The sequence below is a fragment of the Archocentrus centrarchus genome, chromosome 3 (assembly GCF_007364275.1).
Source record: "Archocentrus centrarchus isolate MPI-CPG fArcCen1 chromosome 3, fArcCen1, whole genome shotgun sequence".
Classification (NCBI taxonomy): Eukaryota; Metazoa; Chordata; class Actinopteri; order Cichliformes; family Cichlidae; genus Archocentrus; species Archocentrus centrarchus.
In genome coordinates, this window is record NC_044348.1 from 14,504,365 (window position 1) to 14,521,622 (window position 17,258).

Genomic DNA, 17,258 nt, shown 5'->3' on the forward strand with positions numbered 1-17,258 from the left:
CAGCCCCAAACCATGACAGAGCTGCCACCGTGTTTTACAGACGGCTGTAGGCACTCACTGTGTCAGGTCTTTTCTGTAATTTTTTTCCTATTTCTTAAGGACATGACTTTCAGATACTGTTCATCTACTGTAGATATTTTTAAGCTACTAGCCCTTTGGGAATCACCTTGTCGATGCAAAAATATTATTTTATGCGTGTCAGGCTGTTTTATCTTTGGGAATTTTTGAAGATTCAACTAAATAAATGGGAGCAAATTATGTGTTTTTGAGACAGGTTGCTAGTAATAAAATGCTTAAAGATATAATTTAAAATTGGTTTTATGCTAAATTGTTATGTATACAACACTGATTTATACCTTGATTTAGGTGCCTTTTTTATGCTTCACTCATAGATTAGTGTTAAGTGGCTTAACAAACAAAATAACATTCCTCTGAAGGGCCTTCAGAGCCTGGAGAACTATTGCTAAAATTACAAGAAAGTCTGGTTTCTTGGACACAAAATATAAAGAAATGATGCGAGTTCTGCATAGTACTGTACGAAGTAGCCAGTACAAAGCACTCAGCTCCGGGTCTCTGTATGCATATAGGTGAATCATCACCCCAGGCCAGGTTTTGTCTGTTCTCACTCGGGTTTCTTCAGCAGGCCTCCCTGCTGCTTCTGTTTCAGTACACTTCACCCCAAGTGATTTATTGGTTTTCCCTTCCCTTAATGTTTTCGAGTAAATGTCATCTATTTTTTAAAAAAAAGTTATTAGACCTAACCCTAGAAATTTTGAAGTGCTTAGCTACTAAAAAGCAACTGCCTCTAATGTCTAACAACTTTCTACATTAGGAGACCTGCGGGTGGCCATGGAAACACTATTAACTGCCATTGCCATCATTAAGCAGTCAAGAGTGTATGGCGATGAGCGCTGTCAGACACTGGTCATGTCACTCAAAGACTGTCTAGTCTCTATTCAGGGCAACTACAGCTACAGGTTTGTATAATTATGTATCAAGATGCTGTTTTTTACTGTCCAGATGGAAACTGAAACTGAGGTTGGAACTAGCATTAGAGTTCTTACAAGTCTCTATGGTACAAATCCATATTTCTTTGCAGTGAACGAAGTCGCTCTCGAGAAAGAGACCGGAACAGGAGTCAGGAAAGGAGTCGCGAAAAGAGTCGGGACAGAGAGCGAGAACGTGACAGAGACAGGGAAAGGAGTCGTGAACGGGACCATGAAAGAGACAAGGAATGGAGTCGGGACAGAGATCGAGAACGTGACAGAGACCAAGAACGGAGTCGAGAACGAGAGCGTAATAGAGACCGGGAATGGAGTGGTGGCAGAGAGCGTGATAGAGACTGGGACAGAAGTCGTGACAGAGACCGTGATAGGGACTGTCCTTCTGTATGGGAAGATGCAGGAATGTCTCGAAGACACCAGGCGCATTCCTGGAGTGGAGAAAGGGAAAAGGAATATTCACGGGAACGGGAAAGACACAGAGATCATAGAGCCAGATACTACTAATTTGGTAAGTTTCTCACTTAATATGTTCATTTGTACTGTACAATTACATTCTATTATTTTCACAGTAGACCTCTGATAGAAGCCCAGGTGTATTCACTCACATCAATAATGGCTGCATTCCACATCCTGGTATTGCTAACTCACTGGAACAACTGAGCCATTATTCTTTATTTCGCCTTTGACATAAGAAAAGCAAAGGCGAAATAAAGAATATCAGGATCACAACAGCGCTTTGGCATTCAATGTAATAGTAGCTCATTGCTTAGAGTATGTTATTTAGTTTATAAATATATAAATACCTGAGTATAGCCAAACTCTTCGCATATTAAAAATACTTTTCATCACACCTGAGGGTTGTGCTACATGAGTAACTCACATCTGGTAAAACTTGTAGATTAAACTGAACTTCAAAAGGTGGATAAGTGTTGCCTAAGGTATGTTGTTCTGGTTATTTACACTGCATCTCTTAACTGTTCTGAGCAGGCTGTTTGAGAACTGATCCAATCACTTCTCTCCCTGAAGATCCCACAGACCTTGGTGTGTAAAGTCCTCCATTTTTAAAGAGACCATACAAACCTTTTGGCTTTCTATTGTAAGCTTCAGTAAGAGAGAGATGTAACTTATTAATGGGTTTTATGTTTTTGAGGCTAAGCAATGTGGTGTTTTACATTGAGTTCAACTTCCTATTACAATACCACCCTGAGACCCCTTAATTACTTATACCTTGTGAGTAAATACTAGACTGGAGTGCTTTCCAGTACTTGATACCATTTAAACTCTGAGCTCTGGATGAATTTTGAGATTTTTAAGAGCTTGAATGTTTCTCTACTTCTTTTCACAACTTGATTTGTATAAATACTGCTTTCAAAAGTATGTCTCTCTTCCCCCCCCAGACTGGTGGAGTATCATGATTGAAGCAAAGACAGGACTGTTTCTTTTGACAAAAATGTGGAGGAATCCCAGGTGAAACTACAGATACACATCTTCAGAAGTCTAAGGTGTACCCTTTTTTTAAAAAATAAGTCTCCCAGGACTTGTAATTTCAGAAATAAAAACTGTAGATTTGTTGATGGGACATCAAATTTCAAAGCTTGCATGTGCAGTAACACCTAACTTAATGTAATAGTGTATGTTTAACTTTTTTTTTTTTAAATTAAATGTACAAATTGAAATCCCTGAAAATAAATCCAAGGTTTTGTTTTATCTGCTTATTGAGGACCACAAAAATCATTCAAATTGCCTGTATTTGGATTTTCATCTACTGATAAGACATTAAAATATAAAACTAGAGTCTCTCTCGTCAAGATTTATGGTATTGCTTTGTTTTAATGCACATGACAGGTTTAACTTTCATGTGATGGGCCCGGTAATTGGCTAGAGAAGATAATGAAGTTCATATTCACATGTAACAATGCCATTAATCACTTTATTTAGAAAAATGTATCATCAAAGTGGCGTACAAACAAACACTGTCAAAGTCTCCATTATGCACGCCATTTGGTATCACATTAACAACACACACTCTTATAACCACAGCCCCCACAAAGTCCATACAGTTCTTCTAGCTTTCATTTCTCCAGCGGTGCATAATTCAACAACTTCTCAATAAGATCCACGTGAGAAAGAAGCATCCTCCGACAGCAGTACCTCTTCAGGCCCAGGGCATCGAGGGCATCACTTAAGGAGGAAGAGAAGTAAAATCAGATAATGCATACATGGACATTACTGCAGGGGAAAGTGGTCTAAATAGCCTCATGCAAGAGTCATTCATTCAGTCCATCAATTCATCCTCAAGCTAACTTCAAACAACTACCTCTGTCCTACCTGAACAGACTAAACGTTCAATGTGAAGTATCCCTCTACAAAGTTATTCTGACACAACGCACTGGTGTTCTGGATTTATTTATGATATAAGCGGCACTGCCTGGAACCACTACAGGCCACGTACACCTTGTGAAGTGAAAAGGGAAAAAAAAAAAAAAAAAAACAACAGTAGGTACTTATCTTACCCCTCAGTGTACTCAGCTTGAAGAAGACCAAGGTATGCTTCCCATTTGTTACCAACTATCTTTCCACACGTGAAGCACCGCACAGGGATGATCATGGCTGAACGCCTGCGGAAAGAGACCTGGCGCTGTTAACGTAAATAATGTAATTAAATTGTAATTTATCTAAGAAAACGTCCTATCTAACATTTATGTAATGTTACTAGCCCATTTTGTTTTCACAGATCTACGAAAAACTAATGGGTTAACCTTAAAAGTAAGTAGTAGGCCCCGGCTAATTCCGATAGCTAACATAACTACGGTGTATAGCTAAGACAGCTTTAAATCACGCACAGTAATTCACCCAATAGGACAAAACAACAAAAAACGCGGGTAAGCACTATCTATAAGTGTTTTTCCAGAGTCGGATATAAAATTAATTTGTAACGTGCTATTTAAACCTCATAGTTTAAGATAACTCTTAGCTAGCTAATTCACCATGCGTAACCGGGCGCCAAGCACAAATTTAGCTGCTTTTAACATGTTGCGAATCGCAGTGTTGATTATTTAACACAAAAAGCTGAAAGTCGGAAATGGCACGTTTGATTTACTCACCGTTGCCACTATAATTTCCCTAAAACACACGCGTTATGTTCTTCTGAGAGAAACAAACAGTCGTAGCTGCTAACCTCGCTTTCTCCCATAGACATATGCTCTCTCCAATCACAACAGGAAGGCTTCCGGGGCCAATCCTTCAAAATAAAGGCTTAGTTCAGTCCCCCTTTTGTCAGTAAGATCCAGAAAAAAAGCATTTAAATTTCATGATACCTCTTGGAGAGGAGGAGCATAGGGAAAGGTGAGGATCCGGTTAACAATTTAAAAGCCCTAAATAATAGTAAAATGCCCAAATGAGATGGACTTTATATTTTTCTCAATGAACAAATTATGTTTATTATATCACGATTTATAAATAGCTGCTGCACACGTTAATTATATTGTGCAAATAAGAGAATTTGCTATATATATTTAGTGTAGTCTTATATTTGCACTGGAAACTTGCTCCCTGCTGATGACTATCCTTTGTCCAGCTGCAACAGCAGAGAATTTTAATGTATGACATTCAGAGGTAAAACTAAAAGCTTGATAAGATGCTTCTTTTCATTATAAGCTGCCTTTGCACCTAATGTTAGACATGCATATAAATTTGAAGTAAATTATCTTGTGCACACATGATAATTTATGTTCACAAAAAGAAAAAACATTTTCTGAGAACCTTTTAGGGAGATTAGGAGAGGATGCAGTCTCTTAAGTACCCTTGTAGTTTCCACAATTATCAGTAATACATTTAAATAGCTCATTAGCTAAATCCACCATGGTAGAAAAGCAGTAGACAAGCTATGAAAATTGCACATATGCAGCTAAAAATTTCATTGGCATCACAGAACTATAGCTCTAAAAATGATCATAAAGTTGACCCAGCAGAACCTCTTAAAACAAGCTGCTGCACTGTAACTGTGTGACAAACTGCAGATGCCCTAAAACAAGACATAATAATTCAGTATAACTACGATATATATCATATTAAAGAAACATCCTTCTGGGAGTCCATCTTTCCACAGAGAGCAAAATAGACCTGACCACAGTAATGGTTTCTGTGGGCCAGCAGAGGTATTGATTTTGGAGTAGAACTAACCACATAATACACACTTACCTCACTGTTTTTAAAGTAAACAAATACTTTATATGAAATATCCTTCAAATGGGGTAATAAAAAGCTGAACCATAAACTTTGTTGTGACAAATGACTAAATACAGTTCAAATAATGAATTAGGATTTAAAGTGACAGTAGATATTTAATTCTTTCCCCCTTGGACATCAATTTGTTTTTCTTTTCTGAACTGAGCCGTTTCTGTCATATTTCAGGCCTGCTTTCAGAACAAAATTATTGGGTGTGCATCAGAGGTTAATGAGGGTGATCTCATCCTACACAGCTTATTAGGGCTACCCTTGAGAAAACTCTGAACCTGTTCTAATGGTTGTCAAACCGCATCTTTATCAAAACTTGTCATTAAGGGTACAAGGGGAGGTCATCATAGGTTGTCTTTATGTGGGAAAGAGTTATGGAAATTATATTCATGTTTGTTTCTTTAGTGGTTTTATGTTCACAAAGCCTATTCCTTGGCTATTATAATTCAGAAATTTGAGTTGTTTGACATCATAAATCACAGAACGTAGAAAATAAAATGAAGATTAAGTAGAACAGAATTTAGTTTATTAACAAAATTACTAAAAAAAACAAACTAAAAGAGAGAAGGCTCACCCATGACAACATATATAAGCCATGTTTTGTTTTGTTTTTTTTAATCAGCATGTAAATATACAGTGCAAATTAAACTGAAATTCAGTTTCATTTCTAATCTACTCAAAGTTGTGATTAAAGACATCATCACTTGCGTTGGTTCACTGCCTTTAATAAAGTTGGTTTTCACTTTCTTTTTACACATTAAGAAGTTTGGGGGCTAAGGGGAGGGTGCATAAGATAAATATGTTAGAAATATATAAAAAATATATCATAACCATCATTATCATCATCATTACAGCCACCATGAAAAACATACCATCACCCTCATTATTATCACATCGCCATCATTTCCATCACTAACATCACACATTATGACATTGTTTATATAATTTAACTTGCTACCGCACGTGTGCTAAATGAGGAGTCCTATCTGAATTATTGCATTTATACGCTGTTGAGTTATGAAAATAGGAATTTTCTTCTTTTTTTTTTTTTTGTTACACCGTATTGTACAATATAAGGTGAAGTTTGTTTTGGTGTTGGTGTAGGCCTACTATGTTTTGGATGTGCTTGGGATGCTGAGTGGAGTGAATGTGATATGTTACCACAATGTTTTTGGCCAGTAATGGGTAAAATGTATATATATCCTTAGAGTGAAACTCAAGTAACTGTGTGTCAGAACTGTCTTATGCATCTACTTATGGGACAGGGACGAACCCCATGAGCCTCACAGTGTGAGTTGGAAATAATGTGTACAGCTGTACAAGTTAATGTGTGCAAGAACAAAAACGGAGACGGCTTTTTCCTTTGAGTAAACTATAGTTCTATCAAACTATAGAACGATAGTTCATTTACACCACACTTTCATTCTCTAAGCATATTTAGGATGCTCTCATCACAACACAGTTTTACTAAATGAGGTTGATGAGATTTAGAAAACATAAGGGGGGGCAGAGTGAGGACAGAAATAACTATCATGTTCTGGCAGCAGACTTTCAACCTGATACAACAACACTAATGGCTGTTCAGCCTGCTACAGCTAAACATCTACTGTAAGATGTAAACAGATTGAAACAGCATGACTGCGGCTGTTGTGTAAGACACGAAAGGTTATTGATTTGTGATATAATTTGAAAGTAAAATAAATCTGCTTATTCTACAATAAGAAATAACTGCACTATTATACTCTGGTCCACAGTATACATATTTTACATCCAACAACCCCTGCATACTTATACGTTCTCTCTGAAATTTTAATGTTTCTTATGTTCTATACTTATAGAGAAACCCAGTTCCTTCAATTAGACATTGATTTAACCAAAATATTTGCAATACATCACAATCCATAATCCCAGCTATTCTCTGATCTACTCCTGCAATTGCCTCATTTAAAAGTAAAGTAAAAACCTAGAACTCTGGTAGCTGGTGTTCATATTTCTAAGTTTCAGTATTATGAATGCAGTTGTTACTTTTAGCAAAGTGAACCAAGCTTGTACATTCTTGAACAAGAATGTACAAATATTGCAACCTTTTGTCAATATTTGTTCAAATTGGATTGAACAAAGCAGTTGAATAAGCTACCTTTAGAGTTCAGGTTTTTAGCTATGTGTGAGGGCTTTTTTTTTTTTTTTTTTAAGAAATATGTAATTACGCTTCAGATGCAGTATTGTAGCAACTTCATGCATATAATATGTGTAATTATACCCCATATACAGCCTTGATTTAAAAAAAAAAAAATCAAATGAGTTGATTCACTACAAGTGAAAGCAGGCCAAAGAAAAAGGAGAGAAAAAGTCCCCAATCTCTATCATAATAGTCTGTGAACCAATCAGCAGCGACCCTCTAAGTCATCAACCAATAAATACCCTAACTTCAGATAACGATTTGGTTTTAATTTCTCCTCGCCAGTAGCAATACTCCGAGCAAGATGGCTCCCGCAGCAATGACGGCACCACCAATGAGAAAAGGCTTCAGGTGTTCCAGAGAGTCTGTGCCGGAGGCCGCAGCCTCATCACCTGCTGCTGCTGCTGTCGTCTCAGCTTCTGCTGCCCCATCCTGCGCAGGGGGGCGATGCTCGGGCTCAGGAGCTGCAGGGGCAGGGTCAGACTTGCGCGGGACAGCCGGCTCCTTTTTCTCAGCTTTAGGTGCTGCCTTGGGGGCCGGAGCCCCGGGCTTGCTCTTGGATTCCATGGACTCAGAGACAGAGGTGTGGTCTGGTCACAGGATACTTTATAAGGTCAGCTGTGCTGCTTCACTGAGGGGGGAAAAAAAAGACAACAAACAGACACATAGCCAGATTATCCCTCTAAATTGGGCTCAGACATCATGTCATATGCTCTGTTGAGTGTAAAGCTACTGGCATATGAAAGAGCCCCTCATAATCATGTATTCACCGCGTACAACAGTGAGGCAGTCGTGAGGCGGTAAGGCCTTAAATGTGACCTTGGAAATATGACATTGATAGGAATACTCTGGTGCTTGTAGGGCCATGAAATTGTTTATTTTGGTAACAGCTGCTGTGATATGATCTCCCATTGAAGGAAAAAAGAAGCCACAAAAGCTTCCTATGTTAAGATTTTTCATGGGACAATCTTCTAGTTTTATAATGGAGGCGGGGAGCATTGCATCTGCAGAGCTGATGTAAGACTCAATCTTTGCTTCTTTGACCGTGACAAGAGCCTATAGTGTAAATACAAGATGAAGATTTCATCTTTTTCCCCCTCTTGGTCTCTATTCTGTAAAGCCCGCATGAGTCATCTGTGCCATAAATGTAGGACAAGATGGAGGAGTGAAATAAGGACTATGGCAACGGCAATAGGGGAAATCAGTAAAAATGCAAATTAGGACAAATAAAGAGGAATAAATACTGCCGAGACTGAATGAACGTATCATTCTCCTTCAATGTTACAGAATGCAAAGCTAAAACAAAAAAGCCCCCTACTAAATCTTGCTGTAATACGATAGAGGAAATACAGTTTTGACCTACCTCTCCAGCAGCTCTATGGATATTACAGGAATAACGGAAGGTACAGGAAACAGCAAAAGTTGAATGTCCTTAATATAGGAAGATGGGAGACAGCGGAGAGACGGAGGACACAAACCAGACGGGAGGAGAGAATAAGAACGAGAGGAGGAGAAACTGGGATGTACCATCAGGTGCTCAAATTGGGGGGGTGGTGGTGGGGATTCCTGGATCACATCTTTCTTCTTTTTTTTTTTTTAAATTGTTGGAATTATTGTGCAAGCACGGTCCCACTATGTTGTCAGCTAAATAAATGTTATTTACTCAATTATTTAATTGAGTTTATATTACTATGATCACCACACTATTCGGATATAGCCTAATATATTTTAATATTGGGAGGAACTTGTCTCTTTTTAAGGACTACGTGATTTTTCGTTTAGAATATCAGTGGAAAATATTTTCTCTCTGTAAAAAGACAGCTAATTGTAAATAATTGACAGTATGTGTATGAATTATTAACCCTTTACCCAAGCTATAGGACAAAAAGAGTGACGATGCTAGATGCAACACTCATCTTAAACCTGAAAATCACGGCTTTAGCCTCACTGTATACAACCACTCATTACAAAAAAAAAAAAAAAAAAGTGATACAAAGAGCAATGTGGTGTGTCAAGATAGTCACGGGTAAAATAAGAGGCCACCGGCGCAGTGCGTGCCAGTTGATGACACACGTACACAACCCATATTGAATTAAAAAAAGTTACTCGAGAATCAGACACTCTTCTTTTTATGTCATATTCATATTTTCTCACATAATATAGATCTTAGATTTTTTTTTATGAGCACGTCATATGAGCCAAAAATAAAATAATATATTTTAATTATCATAACTGTGTTTTACGGATTCTTACGGTGCGAGATCAAATGCAGTGATCCACGTGACATTTCTGATAGTTTTAAAACGTGGATATTGTAGGCAACAACTTGTCTAATCCATGGGCAATTAAGTATTTATTAATTAAGTATTTATTAAGCATCAATTGAGTATTTTAAACTGTCTGGTACAAGTTTTTCCCCTGCATCAAGTGTCGTCACCCAGTGTGGTCAACTGTGCATGCGCAGAACAACCGTTCCTCCTTCTGTAAGAAAACGTTTTTGTTGTTTCCTTTAGTTAATCACGATCAGAGCTGAAAAGCTTCCTAAAACTATGGACTGAGTGAACAATAAATAAATAAATAAATAAATAAATAAAGTGTCGGCTCTCCCCTCGGTCTATCTGGATGACATCACAAAGGGGCGCGGCAACCTCTCGAAAAAAACACCGCTCTCTTTGAACGGTATGCTGATAATTCACAAACCACTGGTGGCGCCCTTCCTCCATAGGACCTCCACGGAGTCTGAGGTCTGCCATTTACCGAAAAAAAAAAACAAAAAAAAAACTCGCAATCAGGTGTGCGTAAACCTAACGCTACACTGTGTTTGCGCAGCTAAACAGGGACGGTGAATAGCCAGTTCGTACGCGTTTTTCGGTGGGAAAATGTCCTAGGGGATGGGCCAGATTCTCGGGAACTGCTGCCATCCGTGTCGGGATTCGGGAGGTGTCCGGTTGTTGGCACACACAAGCTACTAACAGCAACGTGAAACCCGAAGGGCACGTCACGTTCGCCAAACCCAAGGGACTGTAATTTTTTTGTTCGTTTTTTTTTTTAAGGGACCGAAATAGTCATGCAGAGCCCCGATGGGAGGACCTGAAAACGATTCACACTGTGAGCCGCCACAGCCGACGACGTGTTGCAATTAAGCAGAGAACCGAGCCGTCAGTTTCCAGCGGTTTCAGAACGGTCGTGTGATTAATAACACCTTCGACTGTACGCACCAGGATTGCCTGACACCCGGGAGGTAACCGAGGAAGCTCCCGGTCTTTGATGTCTCTGGGTCCATTCATCTTTCTGTTGTAATGACGTCTGCACGGTTATTTTAATTCCATCGGTGAGAGGTTTGAGTATTCATCCACCCAACCCTGAACCGGTGTCGGGGACGACGAGGCTGAGGCGGGTCGGCAGTCGGAAGGATATGGGAAAGAGAGCGGAACCGATGCAGTGGGTCTTGGCAAGGCATCGTCAAAACACAGGTGAGTAGCAGCAGCAGCAACTAGACTAGACTTGACTATAAAGCTACCTTTAGTTATGTACACACTCAAGGAAAGCAAAGCCCGCCACGACACGGTCAGCGTGACCCGGCTTTTAAATCCACGTCTGAACGCTGAGGCACATTTCTTAGGCCATATCCTCGTTTGCTGGGGCGGCAGGATGTCACCTTAAGCAGCTGTCCTGATTGCTTGAGATCGGGTACTACTGCCACTGATGCTGATCGACTTGTTGGAATCACACATCACGGTGCTGTAGCAAATACAAACAACAGCTAACAGCAGTGTGAATGCGTCTTATTCTTGTGTATTTCACCTTTATTTGTTAGAAATTATAGAGGGAAAATGATGGCAAATTATCTCAAGTTGCAAGAACCTCCTGTTGATAAGTACAGTAGGAGACCCCTTTATCATTGGTGTTTTTTTTTTCTTTAGATCAATCCCCCGTTCTTTACATTGTTAGAGAGGAAGACTTTATAACCAGGCTTAAAGCCTGACCAGTACATTATCCAGACTTTATGCTTTTGGCTTGCACACTTCCTTGCAAAAAGGGACCTGGCACAGTGTCAGTAATGGGGGAATGTCACACCTCTTTATCATTCACACTGAATATTTCACAGTTAAATTGGGCCTGTCTTTTCTCACGACTTCCAGTTGTGGATACATGTTTTTCTCTATTGTCTCTATATGTTTATACCCACTCAAAGCCTTAATCAGGCCATGTCAGATGACCACAGAGTGTAAAGAGAGTGTCCAGCTGTCCCAGCATGTAAACACCTGTAAGGCATTTGAAAAATAACAATATTTTGGCTCTACAAGAATGACAGTATTTGAGCAAAGCAAGAGATTAGTGCAGGAAAGAAGAATGAGGGAAATGTTGGTTATTACTCACATAGAGGCAATCACTGTATCAGGATCTGTTGTAGTCTTTGGTTTTGTATTAAGGGACCTAATATTTTGTTTATGAACTGACGCAAGGCATGCTGATGGTGCACAGATAAGTACTGGACTATACCCATGTGTACATATCTCCCTGTTTTATTATTTCTGTACAGGGAGGGTTTTTTCTACTTAGAGGAATTTTCAACACACTTCAGCCAGCCTCAAAGGAAGTTTCACCCCTCCCCCTTTTAAAGCACATTTGTTAATTATTTGATCATTTTTCAGCTCACCCTGAGTCATACTTGATCTCAGGAAAACTAAGTTTGTTTCAAAAGAAGGCAGCCAGGCCATTCCTGGCCATGTAAGGCTGCATCAACACCAGTGTAAACACTTGATTCACTGGTGTCCCTGTGAGGCTTGACTCCTAATGAAAATCAAGTGCCTCCAGCAGAGTCCTGGTGGATGTGTTGTCTCTTTGTTTTCCCTATCAGTTTGTGCGAGAGTTTCTGTTACGTCACCTCTTGTGCTAGAAAACTGCCTTCTCTTCTTCACTCTAGACTTTTTCATTTAATCTCATTTAGCAGGGCCTAATGCTGGCGTTTGGTTTTTCTCAGGGAGTTAAATATTATATTCCTCTTGCAGGAATGCAAATATTTTGTCGCTCCTTTTCTTTATGATTTGGACTGCTGTCTTAAGAGAGTGTAGGAAGTCAAAGTTGGATGCTACAATTTAGATTACCATTATACACAAACAGTATAATGGTAACCAAATCAGCTGACATACAGCTAATATACTGTAAAGTTTATATTCTGTACAGAGCAGTAGGCACACTGTAAAATAACTGTTCAATCCTGGCAAGTATAACCAGTAAAGAACTGGTATTTAACAGTTCTTTACTGGCATTTAATTTTTCTGGTATTTTACAGAGTTAAACAGGTTATGGTACAGTTGTTGACAAGGAATCATTTAAGTTATAGAGATTATGTCCTTGGAAGTCCTAAGCAAGTAGAGGATGAAGTATAAATGTGTCTTTGAGTATCAAAATCTGGTGCCCTTTATGATATCTTTCTTGATTAACTTTTCATTTTTGTGCTTGTATCCCTGGCTTCTCGTTTCTTATAAGTTTGGCCTCACACAAATAACTTGTTCACATCTATGAGTCATAAGCCAGTAGTTATTGCTGAGCTGTGATAAACACCATGTATAAAAGGCAGACTTAGAGTGGAAGTTTTCTTGACTTACAATGCATGAAATTTTAAGTTTAAACAAGGCACTCGTGCTGAGTTGTTCATTTATATGTCACCTAAACTGAGAAACTCTATGAGGGGGAACAGAGCGTTTTTACTTAACTGTAAATATTCAGCTCAAAATGAAAATGCCTCAGGCCCGTGTCAAGAGTCCATTTCAGCATTAAAGGGCAATTATTTTTTTATTAGGCTGTATCATGTACAAGATGATTATTAGAAAGCAGGATTTTTTAAACTTGCTGTAAATTGCAACAGGGTGGAAACAAGTTCCAGTGACCGCTGCGTGCTTGCCAGACATGGTACTGGGAATGAAAATTCATATGACTGATAGCGAAGCAATTAACATTTTCAAATCTGCTAGTAACCCTCTGTTATATCTGCTGTATATGTAAGACTTTGCATGTGCCTTATTTTTGGATTTGATCTTTCTAGCAGTGAATCATCTTTGATCCAAATAACCCACAGATTAAAGGGCATCATTCACACGTAGATGAGCTAGTCCTGATTATCTGGCAGGTGTTTTGCAGGTTTGTTTGCCAGTGTCCCCTCCCAAACAGACGTGTATGTTTTGCATAATCCGTAAGCTGCATCTGTTATCAGACAGCTGTTCAGTGCAAGTATGTAGAAGAATGTCTATTTAATGTTCCACGAGGCTGTAGTAGAGCGTTGCATGGGACCAAATTGATGCAGTCATTTTTAATATCTGGCCACATGCGATGAAAAACACATGTGTACATAGTATATGGCAGCATGCCACAGACAGGTTGGCAGACCACATATGTTACCATCTGAACACACAAACACATAAAAACATCATGTATACACAAACACACGCATGCGATCTGCGGTCCACATACTATCACATCAACTGAAAGAAGAGAAAATGGAGTGGGAAGAGGTGAAAGGGATTGAGTGGGTGGCGGTGGGAGAAAAAGATGGAGAAAGAGGCAGAGGGAGAGTAGGAGTGAGTGGCACATGGCTTTCAGTCTAAAAAAAGATGAGCGACGCGAAACCAAAACCAGAATCTGGATTAGCTTGATAAGGAAGAGGAGGGGGAAAGGGGAGGGCTAGAGGAGAAAAATGTAGGTTTCCTCTGCACCGAAAATGGTGCAGATGCACACGCTCAGTTTTATGCTCATAAATGCCCTCTAAAATATGAATATTGAATGAGTGTGTGGGTAGGAGAGAGCATGAAGATAGGAAGATGAGAAAGAGAGAGGGTGAGATTCTTTAGGATGGACAGAGTGGTGCTGTCGTGTGACAGAAGAAGGAGAGACGGGATCATTAGAGACAGCAGAGCTGGGGATGTGACAAATGCTGGAGAGAATCTTGATCTGAGCAGAGTGTAATACTGACCCAGGCAGAAAAAGAGAGAGACTGGAGCAGATGGATGTATGACAGCGAGCAGAGGAGACGGAGAGATTTGGGTATGTGCCGCAGTCACACAGTCATGCCAACCCAGCATAACCTCAGCATTTTCTGTAGACATTCTTAGTAGCCTGTCTCTCCAGAACTGTGCCCAACACCTCACTACATGCCAAACTCTCTTCAGCCTGCCACGACTGTCTCGTCAAGCAATTTTTTTTTCCCTTTCTATCTGGTTCCCATTGATTCTGAAGACATAACAAGTTACCTGCTGCATGTCTCTTTGCCCACCTGTGTGCCCACAGAGCTTCTCTTTAATTATAGTTTACCCGTTAATGGTGCACTAGTTAAATAACCTTTTCACCCATAACCCCAGAAATATCACGCATTAATGTGAGTCAGTCCTGTCTAGAAAGCAATTCCACAAGATATCATATCTTATGGAAGAAATTCCATAATTTATACTCAGCATGCAAATGCCACCAAAGCTATATCTTTACATTTTGTATGTACAGTCAGATGGTATTTCTGACACACTTGTGTGAATGTTCAAAATTTATGTTCTTACCTACTTTACACATGTAAATTTTTAATGCAAAAACTGAATGAACCATGTGAATATTTATATCCTATGGAAGACAATTTGCTGCAGAAACTCAGTATGCTGCAGTGAATATTAGATATGTGCAGGATGCATTTATCGTACATATTCATCGCCTCAGGTAAAAGCTGGAATCTCTTGGGCACAACTTAGTTTACATGGATTCTCTACTCCCTTCCCGTGTCCCACAAAAAGCTGTCATACAAGTAGATGAAGAGTTGTATTTGCATAGCTAACCTAAACATGGAAAAGTGAAAATTACTGATTAATGAATATAGTGCATAGCTGTTTATCAGCAGGCTAAACACAAAATTAGATACTGTATCGTTCAGAAGTGTGTATTTACTGTGACTGTCCCAATTTTGGATGGACACCCAGAAAAGCAAGCATGTTTCAGACTGGCGTCGAGTAGTGTCTCCTGCTTGAAAAAACTAGAACAGTGTTTCATTGTTCCAGATTACTAGACCTGCACAGCTTCCCATTTCCTATTCCTACTCTGTAGTGTCAGACTAAGGGTGTAAACTTGTAAAACTCACCTGTTTGTTGGTGACATTCATGTCTTATATCTGTTTAGAGTATTCTCATAGCTTAACCAAATTCTGTTTTTGCTCTCTGTTGGTCTGAATGTTACCTGTTACTAAGAGTCCACTCGCGTTCACACCAGAAAGTGCACTATATTGTCAAAAGTATTTGTTCATCTGCTTTCACACGCATACAAACCTGAGTGACATTCTTAATCCACAGGGTTAAATATGATGTCGGCCCACCTTTTGCAGCTATAGTAGCTTCAACCCCTCCAAGAAGACTTTCCACAAGGTTTAGGAGTGTGTTTATGGTAAATTTTGACCATTCTTCAACAAGCACATTTGTGAAGTCAGACACTGATGTTGGATGAGAAGGCCTGGCTTTCAGTCTCCGCTCTAATTCATCCCAAAGGTGTTTCTAATTCATTGAGGTCAGGACTCTGTGCAGGCCAATCAAGTTCTTCCACACCAAACTCACTCATCCATGTCTTTATGGATCTTGCTTTGTGCACTGGTACACAGTCATGTTGGAACAGGAAGGGACCGTCCCCAAACTGTTCCCACAAAATTGGGAGCATCACATTGTCCAAAATGTCTTGTTATGCTGAAGCATTAAGATTTAATGTCTTTTCAGACCCCCTGGCAACCAATAATATAATTCCAAAAAGCAACTAGCGACAAATTTAGCGACTTTTTCCGGTAACGTCGTCAACTTTTGGAAACGTAAAATCCTCCGCTGTCGCTGTGTTTTGTGTACATACAGCCTTCGTACTGTGTCTGTTCGTACACTTTGGCATCGCCAGGACCCCCAAGAGTACCTGGCTGCGGGCAAGAGGGCGCTGCCATACCATGGTGGAAGTTGGTTTGTACTGTAAGTCACGTTACCTTAATAGTGGAAGTGGGTCTTTTTTGTGTGCTCGTGATGCAGCTAGCAGATACGTAGATGCCGATTGAGCATGTGGGCCCGTTGCTGTGATACGTCAGTGTATATGTCTATGGATTTACTGAGCTAGCTAGAATGCTGCTGACTGAAGGATGAAATTTTGTTCATTCAGTCTGTTTACATGTTTTGTTATTTGCACAGGGTACTAGATGTACAGGAGTACTCACAGGAGGAAGAATTTTGGTGAAGTCTACTTCACTGGAGACTGGCTTTTTAAAGAATAAGTCAGCCTTTTGCTGTTTTTGCTCTGTATTTTTTCTGTTTAGATTTTAATAACACAGCTGTGAGTCTTTTGTTATGGAGGAGAGCATTAATTAATTTATTTGAGGAGCATTATTATTTAAATATGCCAGTACTTTATTTTTGAGCAATTTCTCATGTACATCTACAGCTGAATGTTAATAAAAAGTGCCTGTGTGACATTTGGGACATGTAGCTTTGACTCAGAAGTGCTTTTTTGTTTATACCTTTTGGTAAGAGAAAATATCGAAATATATATCATATAACACCATTCAGCTATAAAATATTGAGATATCATTTTTGGTCCATATCGGCCAGCCCTATTTTGCATTGCGCTTGGTGATGTAAGGCTTGGATGCAGCTGCTTGGCCATGGAAACCAAGCAGCAGAGCCAATCTGTAGTGATTGGCTCTGGAGAAAGTTGGTGATCTCTTCACACTACACACTTCAGCATTCGCTGACCCCACACTGTCATTTTATGTGGCCTATACTTTGTGACTGAGTTGCTCTTGTTCCCAATTGCTTCCACTTTGTTATAAAACCACTAAC

At 39.5% G+C, this 17,258-nt stretch overlaps 3 protein-coding genes and 1 long non-coding RNA gene across 7 annotated transcripts in view; 2 read left to right on the forward strand and 2 right to left on the reverse strand.

Annotated features, from left to right (window-relative positions):
* Positions 1 to 2,798, forward strand: part of LOC115800365 (cleavage and polyadenylation specificity factor subunit 7) — an 8,300-nt gene extending 5,502 nt beyond the window's left edge. The window contains exons 7-10 of one of the 2 annotated variants that reach the window (XR_004021667.1): positions 833 to 977; positions 1,100 to 1,512; positions 1,992 to 2,045; positions 2,402 to 2,798. Coding sequence is in view for 1 of the 2 variants with exons in the window: in XM_030757671.1 (XP_030613531.1) it covers positions 833 to 977; positions 1,100 to 1,508 (554 nt within the window). In the remaining variant the exon portion in view is untranslated. The remainder of the gene's footprint in view (positions 1 to 832; positions 978 to 1,099; positions 1,513 to 1,991; positions 2,046 to 2,401) is intronic. The other variant, XM_030757671.1, reaches the window with a different exon arrangement.
* Positions 2,799 to 2,914: 116 nt separating this feature from the next.
* On the reverse strand, positions 2,915 to 4,240 carry polr2l (RNA polymerase II, I and III subunit L). Of its 2 annotated transcripts, none has more exons than XM_030726089.1 (3): positions 4,109 to 4,240; positions 3,518 to 3,622; positions 2,915 to 3,185 (listed from the first exon to the last, which is right to left on the reverse strand). In XM_030726089.1, the coding sequence occupies exons 2-3, from the start codon at positions 3,610 to 3,612 to the stop codon at positions 3,077 to 3,079; spliced, it is 204 nt and encodes a 67-aa protein (XP_030581949.1). In that variant the 5' UTR covers positions 3,613 to 3,622; positions 4,109 to 4,240; the 3' UTR covers positions 2,915 to 3,076. The 2 variants fall into 2 exon arrangements, with proteins under 2 accessions (XP_030581949.1, XP_030581950.1); XM_030726090.1 differs by lacking the exon at positions 4,109 to 4,240 and adding an exon at positions 3,992 to 4,003.
* Positions 4,241 to 7,373: 3,133 nt separating this feature from the next.
* On the reverse strand, positions 7,374 to 8,918 carry LOC115778353 (uncharacterized). Its single transcript, XR_004019774.1, has 2 exons — positions 8,783 to 8,918; positions 7,374 to 8,050 (listed from the first exon to the last, which is right to left on the reverse strand). It is a non-coding gene; the product is annotated as an uncharacterized LOC115778353 (long non-coding RNA).
* A 1,194-nt stretch (positions 8,919 to 10,112) lies between these two features.
* Positions 10,113 to 17,258, forward strand: part of dagla (diacylglycerol lipase, alpha) — a 44,920-nt gene continuing 37,774 nt past the window's right edge. For both annotated transcript variants that reach the window (XM_030723812.1, XM_030723822.1), the window contains exon 1: positions 10,113 to 10,892. The gene's annotated coding sequence lies outside the window, so the exon portion shown is untranslated. The remainder of the gene's footprint in view (positions 10,893 to 17,258) is intronic.